Raw genomic sequence first — 20,369 nt, 5'->3', positions numbered from 1 at the left:
TTGTATTTCTCTACGCGCAGATGCGAACTTCCTTTGTCGGGGGTAACTTACCCTCGACGACCTTGTGCAACCCCTTGCTAGCTACCTGCTCTGTCACCAGCTGTCGATAGCCAGTTTTATCTATTTGCGGACTATCGATCTTTAACGTTAAAGATATGCCGGTCTTATAAGCTAAAGCGAACTACTCATTTGATTCGTTTTTATCTTCGTATCATAGAAAGTTTCATATAATTTGATTGCGATTAGTCTAATCACGAGAGCAAGTAACGGGAAATCAGTGGAAAACCGCATCTTGTATAATGATCCGGAGTATATAAAAAAATCGAGATATCCTACGCGAAGGATCAGTATTCAAAAGCGCAGTTTCAACATTTGTGTCCTTCCAGTTTGAAATTTGTCATTTCTGCATTAAGTTCACATTAATTTATTTTATCTCAAAGTAAAAGCAAAGCCTTGCAAATCGTATTGCAAATCACAGATTTACAGATTTGTGATGTGCTCATAATTAAAGATTGTGTGAAAGATAGAAATGAAAGAAAGGCGCCCGATCATGATAACGATAATGATAATGACAAGTTATCCGTAGGAAGGCGTGAAGCGCTATGACCAGTTGGTCACGTACGACTCTGGCCAGACGGTAGCCTGCCAGACGGGAGCATGCGCCTACCAGCCAGGTGGATTCAGATGATGTGGAAGAGGGGGTACTAATGGAGGAGAGGAGCATATCAAGGAAGGGGAATGTAGTTAGGAAGCAAAGTTCGCGAGGTCTCCGCACGGAGTGTAGCGCCACGCGACGGCGCGCCGTCGCCGTCGGTGGGGGATGGTTGCGTTCCACGACCGAAGAAGCCAAAGCAAGCGACAACGATCGTTCACCGAGGTGGGGAATGAGAAGGACGACGACGGAGCGCGGCGACAGGGAGGCGCGGTGCTGGGAAAGGAGGGTGGAAGAAGGTGGGAGGGTCACCGGGGGACGTAGCGGCGAGTAGCGGTACTCTTTCTACGGACACGAAGTCACCCGCCAGACGAGCAACGGCCGTCTATTGACCCCGCGAATCGCGTTGATATCGGTAGGCGCACTTTTTTTCACTCTGATTTTTAAAATAAAAGATTATTTTAATGTCATGCGCGTTGTCTTTTGTGATAAATAAATGGATTATACGCTATATTCGAATCATTATAGCTATTAAAAAATTGCACCAACGCTACGTAATCCGCAAAAATTAATAAAAATATTAAGTTTTCTATCTATTTAGAAGAGCGCGTTCTGATTTTGTTGGAAGAACGAGATATGTATATATATTGGCGCCCGTGCGACATGTCGACGACCTAGGTCAATGATCCGGGCGGGAGATGCTGTGCAGCATCCCGCGCAGCTGCATTACTGATTATTTGACAAAAGGCGACTAGAATTTTATCAATTCGTTGGAAAGAAAGCAAGATCCGATTACGCCAATTGAAAGATAATCGCCGTTGCTTTCTCAAACGGCGAATTGGCCACTTTCGCCCGTTGCGACACTCCATCGTGTCGCGGGGAACGACGTTACGCAAACGGTCAATGACCCGGCAAACTAAATTTTAGAAATTTTTATGAAGAACATGACGTGCGAAAGAAGCAAAAAGGAATATATATGGCACTTTACCTTCTTAGTGTCATAACAAATTTTAGTCAAAAAGCTAAATTTGCGAATATGCTCAGAAGATTGCCGATGTAGCGTTTTTTAAGTCTAAATGATATTTTTATCTTTACGTTTTAAAATTATTTCATTAATTTAATTAGGCTAAAGACTCTGGACCAAATAATTCGAGAGAATCCGCGGCATTTCTTTCACCCATGATCAATTCACCACCAAATTTTATTTAAAGCGACAAAATTTATTTACGTGCATAAAATATTGAAAAGACTTACCATCACGACTCATGCCGACGGCGATGCACTTTTTAAGACGGCAATACTGACAGCGATTCCTGTTGATTCGGAGGATGCTGCACTGTTGATTCTTGGTGCACGGACGATACTGAATCTTTTGCTGGATGCTCCGACGAAAGAAGCCCTGCGAATCACCAACAAAACCCTCGTCAATCTGACCGTCGCTGTCCGACGAAGACCCCGATGAGCAATCGGTCCCCGAACGCGGGGCGGCCAAATCACATTCGCACAAGCACCCCATTAATTCACTCCGGCTAAGATAAAAATTGCACGGCGTCTGACGAATCGAATACGATAAACCACCGCGCCGTTTGATTCGCGCGGATTAACCAAATAATTATCACTCGCTACGTATTCTTCGGTATCGTTCGAAACTAATGACGCTACCTAGGTAAGAGTATTCTCTGCGAAAACAGGAAATCTATCTTTGGTGGCTCGCATCAGTCACTGTCTTCACGTAATTCGCGTTCACCAAACTCGCGTGGAGTCTCTTCCCGGGTAGTCGGCTCCACGGTGAACGCGCGTACCTAAGTACAACGCGAGTTTCGTAGGAGAAAGAAGCGACCGTTTGTACCGAAGCTTGGCTGTGGACTGGCTCTTTCTAGCACAGAGAACATAGAGCCTCGGCACATTGCCTCTGGCGTACCGAGGTGGGGGACACTGTGACCTAATTCCCGGACGTTCACCCGCAGTTCACCGCGTGAAAGTGAGAGTCCCCCTTGCGCGGACTGGCGCTCCTCGGCCGTCTCCCTCTTTGAGTTCTCTCTTTCTCCAGTTCCCAGTTTCTCTCTCTCGCGCTAAAGGGAACCCTAGATGATGTCCTCTTCGTCGTATCTACTACGAGCGCTACCATAGAGGCTCGCGGGCGCTCTACTAACGGGTTTCTTCCCTCCCTCCTCCCCACCTACCGACCGGAGGAGCCACCCTCTCCGAACGACCTGCCCTACCTCCACCTCTCGGTTCCTACCCTCGCGTTGATTCTCTCCTCTAATATCCACCTATTCGCAAATAAGCGTGAATACACAAATCTCTTGCCTATTTATGAATTATTTTTATTTTTACTTCCAAGCTTATCTCGTTAATCGCTACAGACACACTGTGAAGAAGATAAGAGTGCGGAATAAATAAAAATTTGGAAAGGGGTAGGTTAGTGCGAAGATACTTCCCGTTGTGTATCGGTCAGTGACCTCGCGAGACGATTACGTAATGCGCAACGCGTGGGGGACCCTTCGTGAAGTTTCTATATGTTTCTGTGTTCGTTATGTCGTCGTCGTCGTCGTCGTCGTTGTCGCGTCGACAGTTGCGGGTGTGCGTACGCCGAAGCACGTACGCGTACGAAAAGTTGGCGATGCTCGTTGCCGAGTAACTCTGCCGTGACGTCAGACACGCGACCTCGCCTACCTCAACTTCGTGCGGAGCTCATCGAGAGAACGATGTACCGTTGCACCTCCGCGCCCGGGCTGTCAATCGGCGCGAGCGTTTGATGCAAGTCAATGAACTGTCAGCGTTGCCAATGTTAAGCCTCACTGCCTTCGATCATTCTAACCGGTTGAGTTCAGTGGCGAATTACGTTTTTGATCGATCTTTCGAACGAGAGAAGGTGTCTCGTTTCAAATAGAGCAATCCACAAATCAATAATTAAATTCTGCATATAATTAAAATTCACTTTGAAAGTTATTTTATTATAATATATCTCATATTTAAAATTTTGAAATATAATACTTCAGTAATTTAAAATATCTTTATACACTTTCATGGGTCTAAAAAATTTCTAATTCGAGGCAATTTCTTTTTGCGAAAAACTATTGGAAATGAAATACTATCAGGCCACGAGTTATCATCGTGGATGCCCGGACGAAGCCAGCAACCCCTGTTGAACCTCTCGGTCGGCGGGAATCCGACGAGCGAAGGGTGAAGGAGGAGGTGTGTGGGGGAATGCGGTGCATCGATCTCTCGAACCGTGCATGGCCCGTGACGGGTCAGGGGGCGACCACCTTCGCGCGCTACCTCAAGTTGCGAGTGTTCCTTTGCGCACGCGTCTTATATTCTCAAAATTCTCATGAGAAAAGCTAGAGAATCTATATTTCAAAGCTAGAGTTCAATATTTCAACTCTACTAAAAATTGTTTTAGGTATCTCGTTAATTTTGGTACTTCTGTGCCAACGCCATGTATATAAATATAATATAATTTTAAATGATGATAGAAATGTTCTCCTTCGTTTAACAATTCCAACAGCAAACACTGAATTCAACGATTGTTTCAGGAAAAATGCATTGAGAGGAGAATCAAACGAAACTTTCGCCGAGTCGAGAAAGTTCTGTTATTCTCCGTTCTCAATCCCGCAACGAGAAAAAAATCTCATTTCCGCAAGAGCTTATTAACTGAGAAATTAATTACTGTTATAGTATCGCTTTATAGTATGTGCGTACGAAGGATACTTTAAGTTACTTCTCGAAATTGAAGTTGAGACACGCAATGTGAGACATAGTAATGTGTGGTAACGTGTGACTGATAAAAACTTGTGTAATGAATTTTCTGGAATCCAGCCGGGGATGGAATCGCGCGAGGATTATCTTTACGATTTAGTGGAGTACCGTCGTCGTTGTCCGGCGCGGCGCGGCGCGGCGCGGCGCGGTGCGGCGGCCGTTCAAGTTCCAATTTTATTTTCCATAGAAGTGCAGCGACGATACTGGTAGCTGGCAGAAGAGACGTCGGCCGGTGACGGTGGTACAGGGTTGTATACGCGTTACACACTTGCATATACGTGCACATATATAGATGAAGAGAGTGTGGGATATACACACGATGTGGTCGCGGGGCCAACGACCGGAGCGCGCGCGACTGCTGCAACGAACAGAGGCGAAGGGAGAAGAGGGACGGCGATCTGTCTGAGGGACGGTAGGGGAAGGTGAGCGTATCTGCTACCACGCGAAGAGAGTGGGGGCGTGAGGTACCATAGTAAAAGTAGGAGGTTTGATGCCAAAGAGGGAGAGAGGAGGACGCGAAACGGAGTAACGGTGACGTACGTAACGCGCGCGCGTGCGCGTGCGCGCTGCTCCAACAGTCGCGACACTCTCTGCTCTGCTCGGGGGCATTAACCGCTCGCTCGTTCGCTAGCTCGTTCTAGCACTCTCCTACGACCCCAAGAATTTGCCGTTCCGTTCTGTTGCCCGGGCATCGATATCGGTAAAGTCGATCGCGGAGGTCAGAGATGGCTGCTCCCGTGCGCGCAGTTTTGTATTCTGCTAGTCCTATCGAACTACGGCTACTACGGTATAGCGGCGCGATATGATTTACTTTACACGTGACTATAAGATATTGATCTTGATTGTTCTTGCATAAATGAGATCGCAATCATTTATTGGTATTTAGACTCGATCTAAACGAAAGACTATAGCCAGCACTCACACCTCCGTGAAATCCGATCTATAAATAGTTAAGAATTAGTTTAACTTTGTTCCGGAAATATCCTTTCGATTATCTTTCCGTTGTCAATAAATTATTGTTAACTTGTGCAACGGGATTCACCCCTACGAATTTCGAATCTTTCCAAAAGTCATTGGCTCGCATTGACGACGCAGACGCATCAAGTGTAATAGTGACGCAGTGTGTTTGAACGGCAGGGATGATCCATTATATTTTTCGTTGATAATATCATGTTTCGCGGGGCGAATTTATCGAGAGTAAAAATTGCGACGGTCCGATTTCGCCCTGCGGGGAAGCGTTATCTCGAAGAGCTCCCGCTTCGGTGGACAAATACCACGTCGAGCGAACACCTACCACGATAATAAGCGGCTGACCCGATTCTAAAGTAGATGCACCGGGGTCGGTAACCTCAAGCGAGCACCGAAATACTCGCGCAATCAAATGAAAATGAGATCGCGACTCGTTACGACGTCAAAAATGACGGTTACCCGAGAGAGGAGAGGAGAGTGGGAGAAGGCTTCCCTGCGGGAAGGGGGTGTGCGGTGAGGGCAGCGGGATGAGGGAGGAGGAGGAGGAGGAGAAGGAGGAAGAGGGAGAGTGACGTAACTGGCTCGGAGGGTCGACGACCGGAGGGTTAATGCACCGGTCGCCTGATTTCAACCCTCCGGAAAAAGCACCGACGTGCACCTCCACCGGATTGTTTTGTATCGCGGAGATTTAAAGAGAAGCTCTACTATTTAAAAAATCTCATTCTCCTAAATAATAATTTTTTTATGTCTTCGAGGGGGATTAGAGCCACGTAACAGTTCTAACTTTGCAACAATTGATTTATTAGAGATTTATGTCAATTTTTAGTTTTTATGTTTTCTAATTTCGCGAGATAAAAAAAAATTTTTTTAATTGAAAGTTCGAATTCAATGTTAATGTAGAATGTTTTAACAAGGTTGCACAAATTATGTTTTACAAGTCGACCAAAGCACACAATATTAATGAAAACTGTCGTGAAAATTATATTTATTTAAAATCTAATTTGCTGCGATATGTACCGTTATGATGGCAGGAGTAGAGCGATAATAGCGTCATTCGACTATTCTCGACCTGCAATCGATTTAACTCAAATTGATCTAAAATATTCAAAATACTGCATCTATTTTATTCTCTTGCAGGATATTTTAATTAATAAATCGAAAAGGCTTTATTCCTCGATAAATCAATAAAGAAAAAATTACTCGATACTTATCATAGCTTTTAAATTGATTTTTTTCATATTTGAAAAAGATTTAGGTATTCTTTCTCTTTCTCCATTGCTGAATCTCGTCGGTCCAAAACTTCAAATTCTTTATTTCTCATGTCATTATTTATCTATTTTTTGAAATATTTCCGAATCTATTGAATAACGCAAACTATACATAAATATCGTACTGGCTTTCTGACAGTTATATGACGTTTTATAAGTTACGTCAGTGTATGTTTTTTCTTCTGGCAAAATTAATATTTCAGTACTGCAGTCTATGACGCGAAGAGAAAAGTAGCGTACTGATGAGACAGTAGAGCGAAATAGTGCAACTGTGTAGTGGTGTGACCGAGCGACCTAGTCTTAAAGATATCCAACACTCTTCCGCGTTCTCTTCCCTTTCCACAAGCCCCTCTTCCAGTACCTTAAGACGCTCTACCGCTAGCGGCTAGGTCACTCGGTGGAGACTCGTTCAGCTTAGTGCCTCTTACGGCGCTGCGGCTATAAGTTACTGACCTAGTCAACCAGTCGGGGGCCATGACTCGACCCGAACGATTAGTCTCCTCAGTGAATTTCAGCCGTCGAAACGATGAACAGAAGCGGGAGGGTAATAGAGAAGAATCTTTAGCCAGGTGTTTTCACACAAAATGCGGTCGATATACTTCTTTTTCTCAATGTCTACAATAGAAGCAATGAAAGCAGAAGTACCTGCTGTGTTATAGACCAAAAGATTTTGATACTTTTGCTTTCCCGCAGTTGTAATCATCATCTTGGTTTTTCGGTAGGCCCGACTTTCTCTTTCATTTTCTCTCTTTTAGGTTTCCTAATTTTTTCGCAGTGGGATGTCTGTGGGATGGCGGTGCCATTACCTCTGTTCGATTATTTCGACGAGAAAAGCCGCCAGAATAAATTGTTTATTGTACCGTGAAACACTTTTACAAAGATGCGTTTAAACAGTGTACTGTTATTCTATTCAATTTACAAGTTCAAAAATTTCATGTATTATATTTATGCATTCACAACGTTAAAACGAGAATGGATATAAATAAAAATAAAAAAGTTTTGTAAATATGTGTTTAAAAATTTAATAATTTATAATTGTGTACTGTAAGCACATTTATCATTTACCAACAAGTTTTATAAAAGGCATAATGTTATTACATAACCAATGTGATGATTACGATCGAATAATATAAATATCTTGTATATATTTCGTAAAAAAGAGAATTAAAATAAAATAACCAACGTGGAACACGAGAAAGACGACGATGGCACGAAGTTACCGCGCGAGTAGTCTGAGTAGATCTGTGAGCGCGAACGCGAACGATGCACGGTACCTGGTAGCGTGACCACCTCCATCGCATCGCGTGGTTATGGAGGTGGTAAAGTCGGCGGTGGGTAGTGGCGCCGTTCCTTCACTTCCTAAAACGCGTCGATAGTCAGTGCTGACCCTACTATCCGCTTCCGGCCGAGTCGACGCGCACAAACGAAACAAAAGATGCCAATTTGAATAAAATTTAGACAGCTCAGAAGGTTTCTCATGACGAAGGAAAATTCCATACTTCTTTCAGCACGTACAGATATTGAGAAAACAATTAAAATGCAAAGTCACTTGCAGCCTGAACGACATTTTCAGAATTTTCTGATTCTCGCAAACTTTACTTCGATAAATTTTGATGGACCATTAGCCTGACATATGAGCTATTGAACGAAAAAAGGACTTTTGAGAATTTGACATGTCTACCTGCACCGACCTTTTTTTTGAATTTCATTGAAACGGAAATACCATAGTTGTAAAAAATCTGTGGCACTTTCCGTCTAGCTAGCCTCCCTTCTACCGAACATAATAGCGTATCTTGTAACAAAAATGGTGAAAAAAAAAACAGGACTGACATTGACTAGAATTTATAAGAAAATGATTGATGCTTTCAACTACAACGCACTGATCAGTTTATAGCCGTTAAAAAGTATGCGCACGATGGCCCTGGCAATACGTAAATCGAAAGAGACCTTCACGAGATTCTCTGCCGATATTGAGGAAGTGGTGATTGGGTCGTGAAATAACTTCAAGGACCATCTCAAATCTCTTGTGATTTCCGCGTGACTAAGGTTACTCTGTGTTCGGTCGACAGCTCTTATGTAGCCTTGGTCTCACATCACGTATTTACATTTACATACATTCACTCTCTGGCCGCGCCGCGCACATCGCGCCATCGCAATTTCGATATTCTTATGTAGAATTAATAATGTACCTATAGCATTTTGAATCTATGAATTTTCCAAGTTCTTTAATATTGTCTATAAGTTAATCGTGCGTACCTTAACGAAAATTTGATCATATTTTCTTTTGTTAATTTTTTCGTTCTTTAATATTGTGCACAATTTTAGTTCATTTTGTAATTACATAAAAAAAATTATTGTTAATTTTAATTTTTCCGATTATATATCGGTCGATATTTGAAGTGATGCAAAATTGATTCTCTCAAGAAAACTGTGACGAATTTACATATCGAAATCGCTTGGCGCGAAAACACGTGGCATTTCCGATCGCTCATGCGAGATTAGATTCCGTCAGCGTCTCTGATTTAAAATTCTGAACAAAGGATTGTAACGTAAGACTACGAAGAGAGACGATAGCCAAAGGAATCGGATCGCTGTGTAATTGATAACTGATCTGGCAGTACTCACCTTGCATCCCTCGCAGGAGTGAACTCCGTAATGAAAACCGGATGCCTTGTCACCGCAAACCCGGCACAACACGGTGGTCCCATCGAATTCTGAAACAAACGAGAGAAGCGCATTCCGTTAATGCAGGTCGTAACGATATCCTCCGGCGCGCGGCTTCCTCTCCTCTCGCGCTGCGCGAGGCGAGAGAAAGGTAGGAGGGAAAGAAGAACACTTTCTCCTCTCTCTCGCGCGTGTAGCGGGTTACAGCATCGCGCGGCATTACAACTTTCTGCTTTCACCCACTGTCGCGGGGCATCGCAATCCCACCCGTTTTACGCTCGCATGCCAATTGCAAATTGTATTATTTATCGTGACTTCTCGCAGTTGTAAGAAAAATACGCGCGCATACCTATGTTGAGCTCAGGCTCGGGTTTAGCGGATGAAACAGTCGAGTCCATCGTCGGCATATTGGGACTAAGACGATGCTCTGTTAACTGCATTACGTGATACGGACTAGACATGCCCTGACTGGGTACGCGCGGCACGTTGGACGCGCGGGAATCGTGCGAGGATACGCTGGGGATCAGCAATTCTGGTGTGGGTGACGTAGCCAGCGTGTCCTGCGCGCTACTGTCCGGAGTAAGAATCATGTTTGGCAGAGTCTCCGCCGTTAATGCTCTCCTACCCGACGGAGGTAACATTCGATACTCACAACACTGCACTGAGAAAACGATTAAAAGTCCACATACTGTTCCAGACGTTTTTACGATACTGTTCCACTTGTTCGCATCTCGTTCTCACTGTCACAACCAATGGTTCACTGACCAATCAATCACCAATAAATATCGATTCGCGTTTCCGCACGCGCGTCACGTGCAACTTAACTGTTCCAAGAACTTTGCGAATATCGAAGCGCACGAACGATCTGCGGCGCGATCTGCGACTGTGTAAAGGTTACGGCCAGACGTTATAGCGAAATTTGCGGCAGACGCGACGCGGACGCGACGAATTTGAAGCGGAGCGCTGAGCGCTGAGCGCGAGCGGATGGTAGCCTGAAGAGAGAGTGAAAGTAAGTCTTCGCTCGAGGGAGGTTCGCGTTGGTCTGACTCTTGTTCGGCGCTGCCGAGTGTTGGTTACCTGGGGGCCGTGCAGCCCTTACTCTGAGTAACTCGGAGGTGGAGGGGAGGGATTGATGTGCCTGCTCGGCTGCCAGGCTATCAGGCTGCCTCGACCATCTACAATGTCTACGCCCTGGCTACCTAGTATGTAGTAGAGGACACTCAACACATTGCTCCGTAAACTCTCTTACAGGGGCCCCCCGAGAGTTCATCGTATTTTCCACGCTGGAGGTCACTGACAAGTCGCTACGGGCCCGTCGCAGTGTGCTGTGCTGTCGCGGCAGCGACGGGCCTGACCAATCGCCCATCAGCTCGGTGGGCCCCGCACTCGTGCGATTGGTCCGACTCTTCCCTACCATGCCTGCTAACCGGCCGGCGGAGTCTCCTTCCTCCCGTTGGAGGAAGTTCATCGGCCGAAACCTTGACTGAATTACCCCGCAACAGCGGCCAAGGCCATGCGCCCTCTCGCTCGAGCTAACCGCGAATGTAGTGATTGTCGTATTGCTTCTCTTTCTCTTTCCCCTCCTACCCTCCTCTTATTCTTTCTCTTTCTCTTCCTCTCGTTGTCTTCTTGTCTTTCTTAAGTCTCTTTATACTTTTCTCTCTCTCTCTCTCTGTCTCTCTGTCTTTTCTCTCCCTCGCTCTTTCCTTTTTATATCGCCTTCTTCCCCTCTGCTCTTTCCTTCTTTTCTCTCTTTCTTCTTCATTGGTATACCAAATGAGATTATCTCCTTCTCTCTCTCTCTCTCTCTTTCTCTCTCTCTCTCTCTCTCTCTCTCTCTCTCTGTGGTATACGCCGCTTTGTTTCTTCGTAATATATCTTATTCTCGTGGAAAATGTTGAATCCCGCGTCAAGGTTTGCGCCATGACCTTTGTCATTGTTTTATCAATCTAAAAGATTATTCGTAACTATTTTTGATGATATTAATTGCGAAATGTAATTTAATTTCAAAACTTGTTATCAAGATACTTCGTATCCACGAACGAAACAGTGACAGTCACGTGTACATTTGCAGGAAAAATGTGATGACGGTTCAACGTATCCGCTGAATCGGCTGATACAAGAGATCAAGTTAGTGTCGGTATTCTAACATTATAAATTACATTCAGTGTCCTGATCGCATTCTCCGTTCTCGTGTTTATCGGTTTTCTTACGTCGCATCGAATTACTGCTGATAAAACCGAACCCGATATTAAACTAGTTATCAAATCTCTTGAAGTATGCAACAAAAATGAAGAATTTCGTAAATATTGAAATAAACAGCAGATATATTTTTCTATTGAAATTATAAACGAATGGTTCTTTCATATTAAACGTTAAATATTTTGACCAATCTTAAATCAAATTATTATTACTAAACTACTATTAAATTAATCCAAGTAAGACTGATTATGAATTATCTTTTTATCTCAAATTTTGATAATACGATAATGTACAAAAAAATATATGTAGAAAAAAAGAGTGAAATTAGCCGTAATGGCACTATTATAAAATCATTATAAAAGATAAATTATTGCGTCAATGATGAAACGTGTTAAGCTTCTACACTTGAGAATTCTTATCAGTTTGCACATACTAGAGAAAGTTAATATTTATACGTTTATAAAGCAATAAAGTCTCTATAAAATAAAGACAAACATTGATATTTATGAAGACACGTTTTACGATGTAATTCAGTAGGGTCAACAGTTAAATCACAAAGGAATGTTCTAGCATAGGAAAAAGAATTGGACGAGTTATATACTTCTCCACCGTTTTTCTTGTAGTACGATCAATTTGAATTATTTAAATAATTTGCCTTTTTACGAAAATATCATATTTGTAGAATCCGCAATTTCTTATTATGAAAAATCTTTTAATGTATTTCTGATTCATTCACTAAATGTAGGTTATGGATTGAATGCAATTTAAAAATGTTGAATTATGCGAACATTTTATGATTGTAGCAACTTCGGTTTTATTATTTGAAATTAATTTATAATTAATTTTAATTAGTTAATATTATGATCATCTATATGCGTGCATATGTAATAATTAATCATAATAATCATAGGACCATGTTTGCACACATTTACTATTATGTTATGGCACAAAGTTATAAAACAACGATAAAAATATGAAACAAATATAAAAATGTAATCGCTAAGTAACTTTGGACAATCTCTTTGTTCCATTATGTTTCTCACAAACTGCTGATGTGTATTCATGAGAGGAGGAATTTTTCAATTCGATGCTTATTAATTACAATTACATCTCTTCGTGAAATAGATTTATACGCGTAGTTCGCCAAAACATTTCTTCACGCTCTCTTACTCGGCTACAAACTCGGACAGACCTCGAACTTAATGGCCGCGACGACGGAGGTCAGACGATGGCGTTTCCTTGAAATCGGGTACCGACCTGCAGCTACGCACATTTATATGCAATGAATATACCATGATCCTAGACATCTATTTTTAATGGATCGTAAAGTAAAGTTGTCGCGTATAACATTTTTGCTTTAAGCGATGTATGTATATATATATATATATATATATATATATATATATATATATATATACATATCAAACGACATTAATTTTTTAGATGTAAATTTGGAAATGGGCAGAATATTTTATTTTCACTAATATATCGAAATAATAGTGTAATTTCTTCAGTATATGTACAGATCAATCGCGTGTGTTACTCACACGCGATAGTCGATAATCTTAACGTATAAACGATTAGCTCGAACGATAAATACATTTTATGACGCTGAAGAAATATTAATTTCGTCGCTCCGTAGATGTGTTGCTTCGTTTTGCCTAATTATCGCGCTTGAATTGCATGATTTTGCGCCCTCGCGTATGCTTGATGAGTACGTTTTAGCAATTATGTAAATGGGAATCATCGGTGTTTGCATTGTATCGAGGCGATTCTTTCTTCTCGCTATATAATAGAATAGTAACGTGCAACGATGCATGCAGGGAAGAGAGGCGCAGATAAAAATGTAACAAGCAGGAGCATAATTAGAGGTTGCTTCCTCGCGGCAATCAAGACTGCATTGTCTACCGTCTGTGTCCTTGGCACTGAGCGACCGGTCGCCGACTTCATCGTCGCTTTGCTGCTTTCAAGACTGTAAGCATCCTTTCGTTATTGCACGATGCGTCAAAATTTCGAGACGCTCTATTCCTATCTTTGGAGATTGATTAAAAAATTATGTTTTGAGAGAGAGAGAGAGAGAGAGAGAGAGAGAGAGAAAGAGAGAGAAAGAGAGTAAAAGAATTGCATCTCAAAAATTTAATAAAATATATATACATATACATGTACGTATATTTTCTGCGATATAATACATATGTCATAATTGATACCTACTGTTGCACTAGGCTTATATATTTGCAATCATCTGTATGTGTTTTTCTTTCTTATATTTTATATACATACATATACCCATATATGTATATGTATGGACGTATGTATATTTATATAAAAAAAAAACAGTTGCAAATATATAGGCCTACTGTGTAAGTATAGTGTTATATTATATATCCATAAGAGGGAAACAGTTTGCGATCTGACCGCTATGCTGACGATTGCGAATACTGGCGGGTTAACGGCGAGCGTGGTCGCGGATGCATAGGCTTGGTGCATCAGCATGGACGCCGATCGTTGCGTATATGTCGTACCGCTGAGTAATATGGCGATACTTCCGCAGTGGGCGCTATGGGGCAAGCTATGGGCATAACGGTGCGCACGGCGCGTCACGCATATGCGTGCGTGATGTCACTGAACCTGGAGCAACAGCAGCAGCAGCAACAGCGGGTGCACGTACAGCCCGCAAGAATACCACGCAACTGTCTATTTCGTTGCTTTATGTGTCGCTTATGCTTCACTGAACTGGATTCCGCCTTGCACGTGCTTCATTAATTTTTCCAACGCGTTCTTAAGATTGTGTAACGGGTTAGATGATTGCAAAACTCGCGGGATATAGCAATTGGATTACTATTAACGCATGCTTGCCGTTCTAAGATAGCACCGATTAGAAGAAAGGAGATCCTCGCGCTTCATGTTTACGAAAATGCTTAAAGATTGAGCGCAAATCTACCTGTGCTGTGTACTCGCAAATGCTATAAAAAAACTTTTTAAAAATTAAAACAAATAACGAAAAGTTAGAGCTCCTATGAATAACGATTCAAAATAGGAAAAACGAGCTTAAGAGCCGTGCTGGATGTTGTGCGCTAAAACAAAAACTAATGACCAAAATAAAAGCAAACGTTTCGATTTTTAATAAACACTCTTCATCAGTGTATACAGATCTTAGAATCTATAACAAACAATTAGCGATAAGGCGTATAATTTAATTGTTTGTTGTTATAGATTCTAAGATCTTTATGTATATATGTCTACTGATGAAGACTGTTTATTAAAAGTCGAAACGTTTACTTTTATTTTGGTCATTAGTTTTTGTTTTGACGCACAACGTCCAGCACGGCTCTTAAGCTCGTTTTTCCCATTTTGAAAACTTTTTAACTGAATGCGTACTTTTTCGGTACGAATGTCAGTTGTCCCAAAAAGAAAAGGAACGGAAGGATCGGTGGGCGTGGAAAAGCAGCTGCGTTGCATCACGTGTACGCTCGCTACACGTACATTAACATGCGCGTTGTATTTCACCGGCGTAATCTTTTTAATGCGGCGCGTGTCTTCGATCATATCACGCCCGGGAAGCATAGTGACTCAGGATATGTGTCAACGACGCATCGATGTGTCGAACGGATGCGTAGGCATTGAACTCCTCTGTCAACGAATTGTAAACGTAATATCACATTTTTAAATTACATATTTTCGGTATACCAATTTTGACTTTAATTAAAATTCATTTTCCTATCTTGTTCCATTTGTCAAAGCGATATTAATAAATTTTCAATCAATTTGAATTAAAATTTGATAGCGATAAAATTTTTATTAAAAGACAATGCAAAAGAATGCAAGCATTATATGCATATTTGTGCTTTAATTTTACGAGTATATCTGATCATATATAAAAATGAAATCGGCGCGATTTATGAAAATGACACGAATGCTATATACCACTTACAGCGAAAGAAAAATGGAAAAAGTAATTTCTCTGCTGGCGCCTCGCGTTAGGTCGGCCGATGGACGACTTGTGCCGCGACCTGCAAAGAAGCGCAAGGAGGCCGCTTGACCACCTTGTTGCGCTCGCTCGCTCGCTCGCTCGCTCGCTCGCGAGCACATGTACACAATCAGATCGCGTCTATAAATGGTGACACGTGCAATTGCCGCCGCGAAAGAGGCATCGCATCGTCCAGGTGGAACCTGGAGGAAGAAAAGAGAAGACGGCATGCAACGATGCGACGAAGGTAATGTAGATGTCTGCGTCGAGTACAGTTGCAACGAACGGCGAGGCGAGATGAGCGAGTCAAGACGCGATTCGCGTAGTTCGTGTTAAAGAAAAAAAAAAGCAGTACCGTGCGCCATTCTGATTGTGCGTCCTAGGAAGACTTTGATTTTCAAAGCCTCAGCATCTTAAACCGTTAGATCTTTGATGAACCAAGATGAACAAGTTATAGTAAAGTACTGTCAGCCGCAAATCCCGTCGATTCAGTGTAAAGGAAGAAATAGAACATCATGATTGAGCATCCTACGTTCATCATTCCGATCATGGGGTACCTACGAAGATTTCGATTTTCAAAATCTCATTTCCTTAAGTCATTACATATTGTCGACGGGGAAAAATGATCGGGCTATAATAGATTGCCATCTGTAAATCGGATCGCGTGGGTTAAGCGAACGCAAGAAGTGGGATGCCGTGTTATCGTAGCTGTATTCTAGGTACGAAGAGTGCTTCAACCTGCAAAGTCTTAGTTCCTTTGAACCGTTAGATCCTGTGCCCCTTGAATATCGCGATCTTTGCGTACTGAATGGTCAGTGCATTCAGCTCTTGTATCATAACATCTTTGGAAATTTAGAAATATTAAATTAAAATTTAAAATTGTTAAAATACTAAATGGTCAAACCATTGTTAAGCTTTAATATAAATTAAGGATAATCTATTAAAGTTATCACTGACAATAACATTTTTAAATGCAAAGTCAAAAATAGGCGAATGCGGAAGGAAAAACATTTTCCGCGAGGAAACGACGTGGGACGCAAAAGACGTCGGCATCTTTAGAAAGAGAGAGAAAGAGGGAGAAAGAAAGGGGAACGGCGACGGGAGGAAGAGAAAGAGAGAAGAGAGCAAGGAACGTGTGCCACTAGCCTCAGGCTGGCCTGCTTCGCATTGCTACTTCGAGGTGCAAGTTGATTATAGCGAGTATCTTTACCCTGATCCCGCCTCCTCTCTCACGGACTCACGAACGGACGGCCGCGGCAAACCACTTTTTTTTCTCTCTCAATTGATCGCGAAAAGCGAGGAGAAACGAGGAGACCGAGCGTACGAGTCTCCTAAGCCGCTAACTGGGCTGCCTGTGAGAACGATGAGACCGTGTTTCTAGGACTTGATTGCAAGAATGATATAATCGACAGTTGATTGATGAATTTTTTTTATTCTTTCATCCTTTATTGATTTTATAACATCTATATTATTTCAATATTTTATATTCGCAATGCGATGTGAAATAAAAAAAAATGTATCATAAATTTAGTTTACAAAATTAAATTTGTTTATTAGTTCTATCTATATATAAGAATAGAGATTTCATATTATTATATATTTCTTGATAAGATATTTTTCAAGTACATATTTTTATCTCTGTCAATTCAACATATAAGTTTTGTTATTATTTGAAATTGTGTGAATATCTATTGTAAACAATAAATATTTTCAGTAGCTTCCTTTATTAGTATTATATCATTCGCTTATTATATAAAATTAAAATTTCTATTGGAAAATATATATTTTAAACGAACTATAAGAATGTAAAATTTGTTATATAAAAATTTGTCCACCTATTTATCTTTAGATAAATGTACGACAGTAAATCACACGTGATAGGTAATAACGTGCAACGACGGAACCAACCAATCAAATTCTCGATTCGCGTACCAAAGGTTAATGCATTTAACATGAACGAGTAATGAGGGGGAAAGGTTGTTAAGATCCTGGATTCACGGTCATCGATCTTAGAACGGCGAGTAATCCGTTTGCGAGGCGTGGTCTCCAGGAAGACAATGGTTACCAAGTTGGCGTCCTCGCGGTGCGTTGACCCAGAGAGTAGTCTAGAAACGATTAATGGAGCTTTTACATAACCGGCCTTGTCGCTCTCGAATCTTGCGAGGTCTCACCCGTCGTGATCTCGCGACGATCTAATTCATCGTCTGACATCTGGATTGTAAGCTCTGACGATAATACGCTGCATGGGAACCGGTTTCGCAAAATGCGGGTATAGCAACGTACCCGTATGGACGGCTGTTGCATCTGTTGCACAGAATGCAAGAGCGCAGAAGGAACTGTGGGCAGTAGTGAGAAAGAATGTTTTAATTCAACGTACGAGATACTATCGTTTTTTTTTTTTCTTTGCGTAACAGCGCGGTAGAGAAGATCATTTCTCGCAAAACTATATGGATAGTCAAAAATGATTTGATAACTCGGTAACTCAATATTCCTGTAAGCTGTGTAATGACATGATTAAAGAATTATTGATAAACGAGAGAGTGAATTCCGTGAAGATATGCATCTTAATTTTTTCTTATTAACTTGCGACTCGTAAACAATGAAGAAATTTTTCGCAGACCGCAGACCATAAAGACGGCAATCGTAAATTACCGATTCAATGTACAGTAAATTTAATTGGAGTAGAGAACCGTGTCGCGCCTCGATTCACTGTCGGTGGCGGCTCTCGCCGGGGTCCTTCACCAAGTGGGCCGGAAAGCGAAACCAATTGCGATTGGCGCGACGCGACGCGACGCAACGCAGTTAACGTGCACCCGAAGAACGACCGAAAAGCTTGGCACGGTAAGATTCAATGACCTCGCGGTCGCGCGGTGGAATGCGCGCTTTTCGCGGACGACCACGATGCACAGCCACCGTTCTTTGAGATTCCGCCGAGCATAGGAAACGAGGTCCTCCACCTCGACGGTGCAACGTAATTGGGTATGGAGAGGAGGTAGGGGAAGGTCGGTCACGGGTGTATCGTCGCGAGTGGTTGCTAAGTCAAAATCGGTCTATCCACGGAGCGAAGCTTCACTCCGGGATGGAATCGGCAGAAAGGAGGAGAAGGAGGAGAAGTAGGAGGGAGGGAGGAGGCAGCAGCGGCTTCCGCGAATGTTACGGGACTGCATAGCGACGTGGGAGTGCAGCGACTGCACCGGCGCGCGCGTCTTGCACCGACGTGCACGCACGTGCACACACGTGCACACACGCTGATCTTGGGAGTGCGCCGACCCCTACCAGCTCGCGAAACGGTCACTGACCTCCGTGCCGTTCGTCCCATCCCACCCCGCAGCTCGCCACCGCGTCGCGTCGTGCCGCGCCGCACCGCGCCGCACCGCGCCGGGCCGCGGACGAGCACCTGCGTCGACGCTGACAAAACGACGCCGCGCCGGGATTGTACGCGGGCGTCGCGACGCCCGCTACATAGCCCGGGATAGCGAGCGGAATACGGCGGCAAGTAGTGCTCAGGCACTCTTAGATCGATTTTTTGTACGAAAGCTTTGAAAGAAAATTATCCCTCGCCGGCTTTATCAAAGCGCACGAAAAGTATTGGTACAAATACTATTTTCATTAATTTTATTTCTACTCATTTTGACGAGAAAAGCAAGTTGATGTCATCTATAAAATTCTAGAATAAACCGGAAAAGAGAACGACGGAGAGCTAAAATGCAGTTATGGAAAAGAGAATTCACGTAATGTTCAGTTTTGCTTTGTTGAGTTTTAAATTTGCATTATTATTTAGCATTGAAAATATCAACAAATCGAATTAGATAATTCTCAGTCGCTTTCGAAGATTGCGAGGTCAATTAGATTTAGCTTAGCATGAGCTTTATGCGGCGCGAGCCGAGCCAGAGGAAGAAGGTGAGTTAGTTCTTCGCCCTCTCCCTTCGGCCTCGTTAGATAGACGCGCTTTTGCTTCCCGGTGCTTAGGAACGCTCGATATGCGAACGTGGCAGAGAGAAGAGAGGGCCGCGCGAAAAGTGGGGGAGGGAAGGGGGAGAAGCAGAAAGAGAAGAGAAGAAAGAAGAAGTGCAAGAGGAACAAGAAGAAAGAAGAAGCTGAAGGAGAGGGGAACGCATCCTCGGGGCCGTCCTAACGGTAGGGCGGGTCACTGCACGCGGCTATGCGAATGCAACTCTTTGCAGTTGCACTGCGAGCGCCGGGCAAAGACTTCCACCACCGACGTGTGCACCGGTGCAATGCCCTACCTAGGTGTAACGCTCCCAGCTGCCCTTACGTGTATTCTCGCGAATACGCGTCCTCTTTCTTCTTCTCTTCTCTTTTCGTTCTTCGTCCTCTACCTCCTTCGAGTCCTTGAACTCTCTCGCGAAGGGCTCCGTTGAGAACACGAAGTGGTAGTCTTCGGCAATAATAGCGTACGAAGATATTCGAGGGCGCACCTGACTCTTCGAACGACTCGCAAAAAAAACGATCGATTTAGTGAGATCGATTAACCCTCTCCATAATTTAAAAAATAATAATAATAATATTCTCATCGTAAGCTTGCAGATTGTCAAAAATTTATTAAACATAGCATTGTTTTTAGTTGAATAAAAATAAATACGAGTAAAAATTTAGGGAAAGACCCGTCTCTCAGAGAGATGGATCTGACCGAAAATCGTAGATGCTACATCTCGAGAATATGGATGTGACCTGTGATGTCACATCATCGTGATATGATCTCTCTGCTTACAAATGCATTGTTGTCGAGAAAATTCGTCGTGTTTCGTGGGTATGGAACGCGGCGCGTAACAGTACTCCTACGATTCTACACTTAAGTACGCTCAAGTCCACGCGCTCGTACGCTCGCGTAGCGAGAGGTACGTGCGTGCGTAAGAGCATGAAT

At 42.9% G+C, this 20,369-nt stretch overlaps 1 protein-coding gene across 4 annotated transcripts in view; it reads right to left on the bottom strand.

The window, feature by feature from the left end:
* The window catches only part of LOC105195857 (nuclear hormone receptor E75), a 92,996-nt gene that overhangs the window by 5,996 nt on the left and 66,631 nt on the right, over positions 1-20,369 (bottom strand). For 3 of the 4 annotated variants that reach the window (XM_039452181.1, XM_026130432.2, XM_011161475.3), the window contains exons 2-3: positions 9,277-9,365; positions 1,907-2,051 (exon numbers count right to left, since the gene is read on the bottom strand). In XM_039452181.1, coding sequence (XP_039308115.1) covers positions 1,907-2,051; positions 9,277-9,365 — 234 coding nt within the window. Of the gene's footprint in view, positions 1-1,906; positions 2,052-9,276; positions 9,366-9,664; positions 10,557-20,369 lie in introns of those variants that run through there. The other variant, XM_011161474.3, reaches the window with a different exon arrangement.

Source organism: Solenopsis invicta, chromosome 7, assembly GCF_016802725.1.
Source record: "Solenopsis invicta isolate M01_SB chromosome 7, UNIL_Sinv_3.0, whole genome shotgun sequence".
NCBI lineage: Eukaryota > Metazoa > Arthropoda > Insecta > Hymenoptera > Formicidae > Solenopsis > Solenopsis invicta.
The sequence above is the reverse complement of the archived record's forward strand: the minus strand, read 5'-3'. Positions and strand labels throughout refer to the sequence as shown.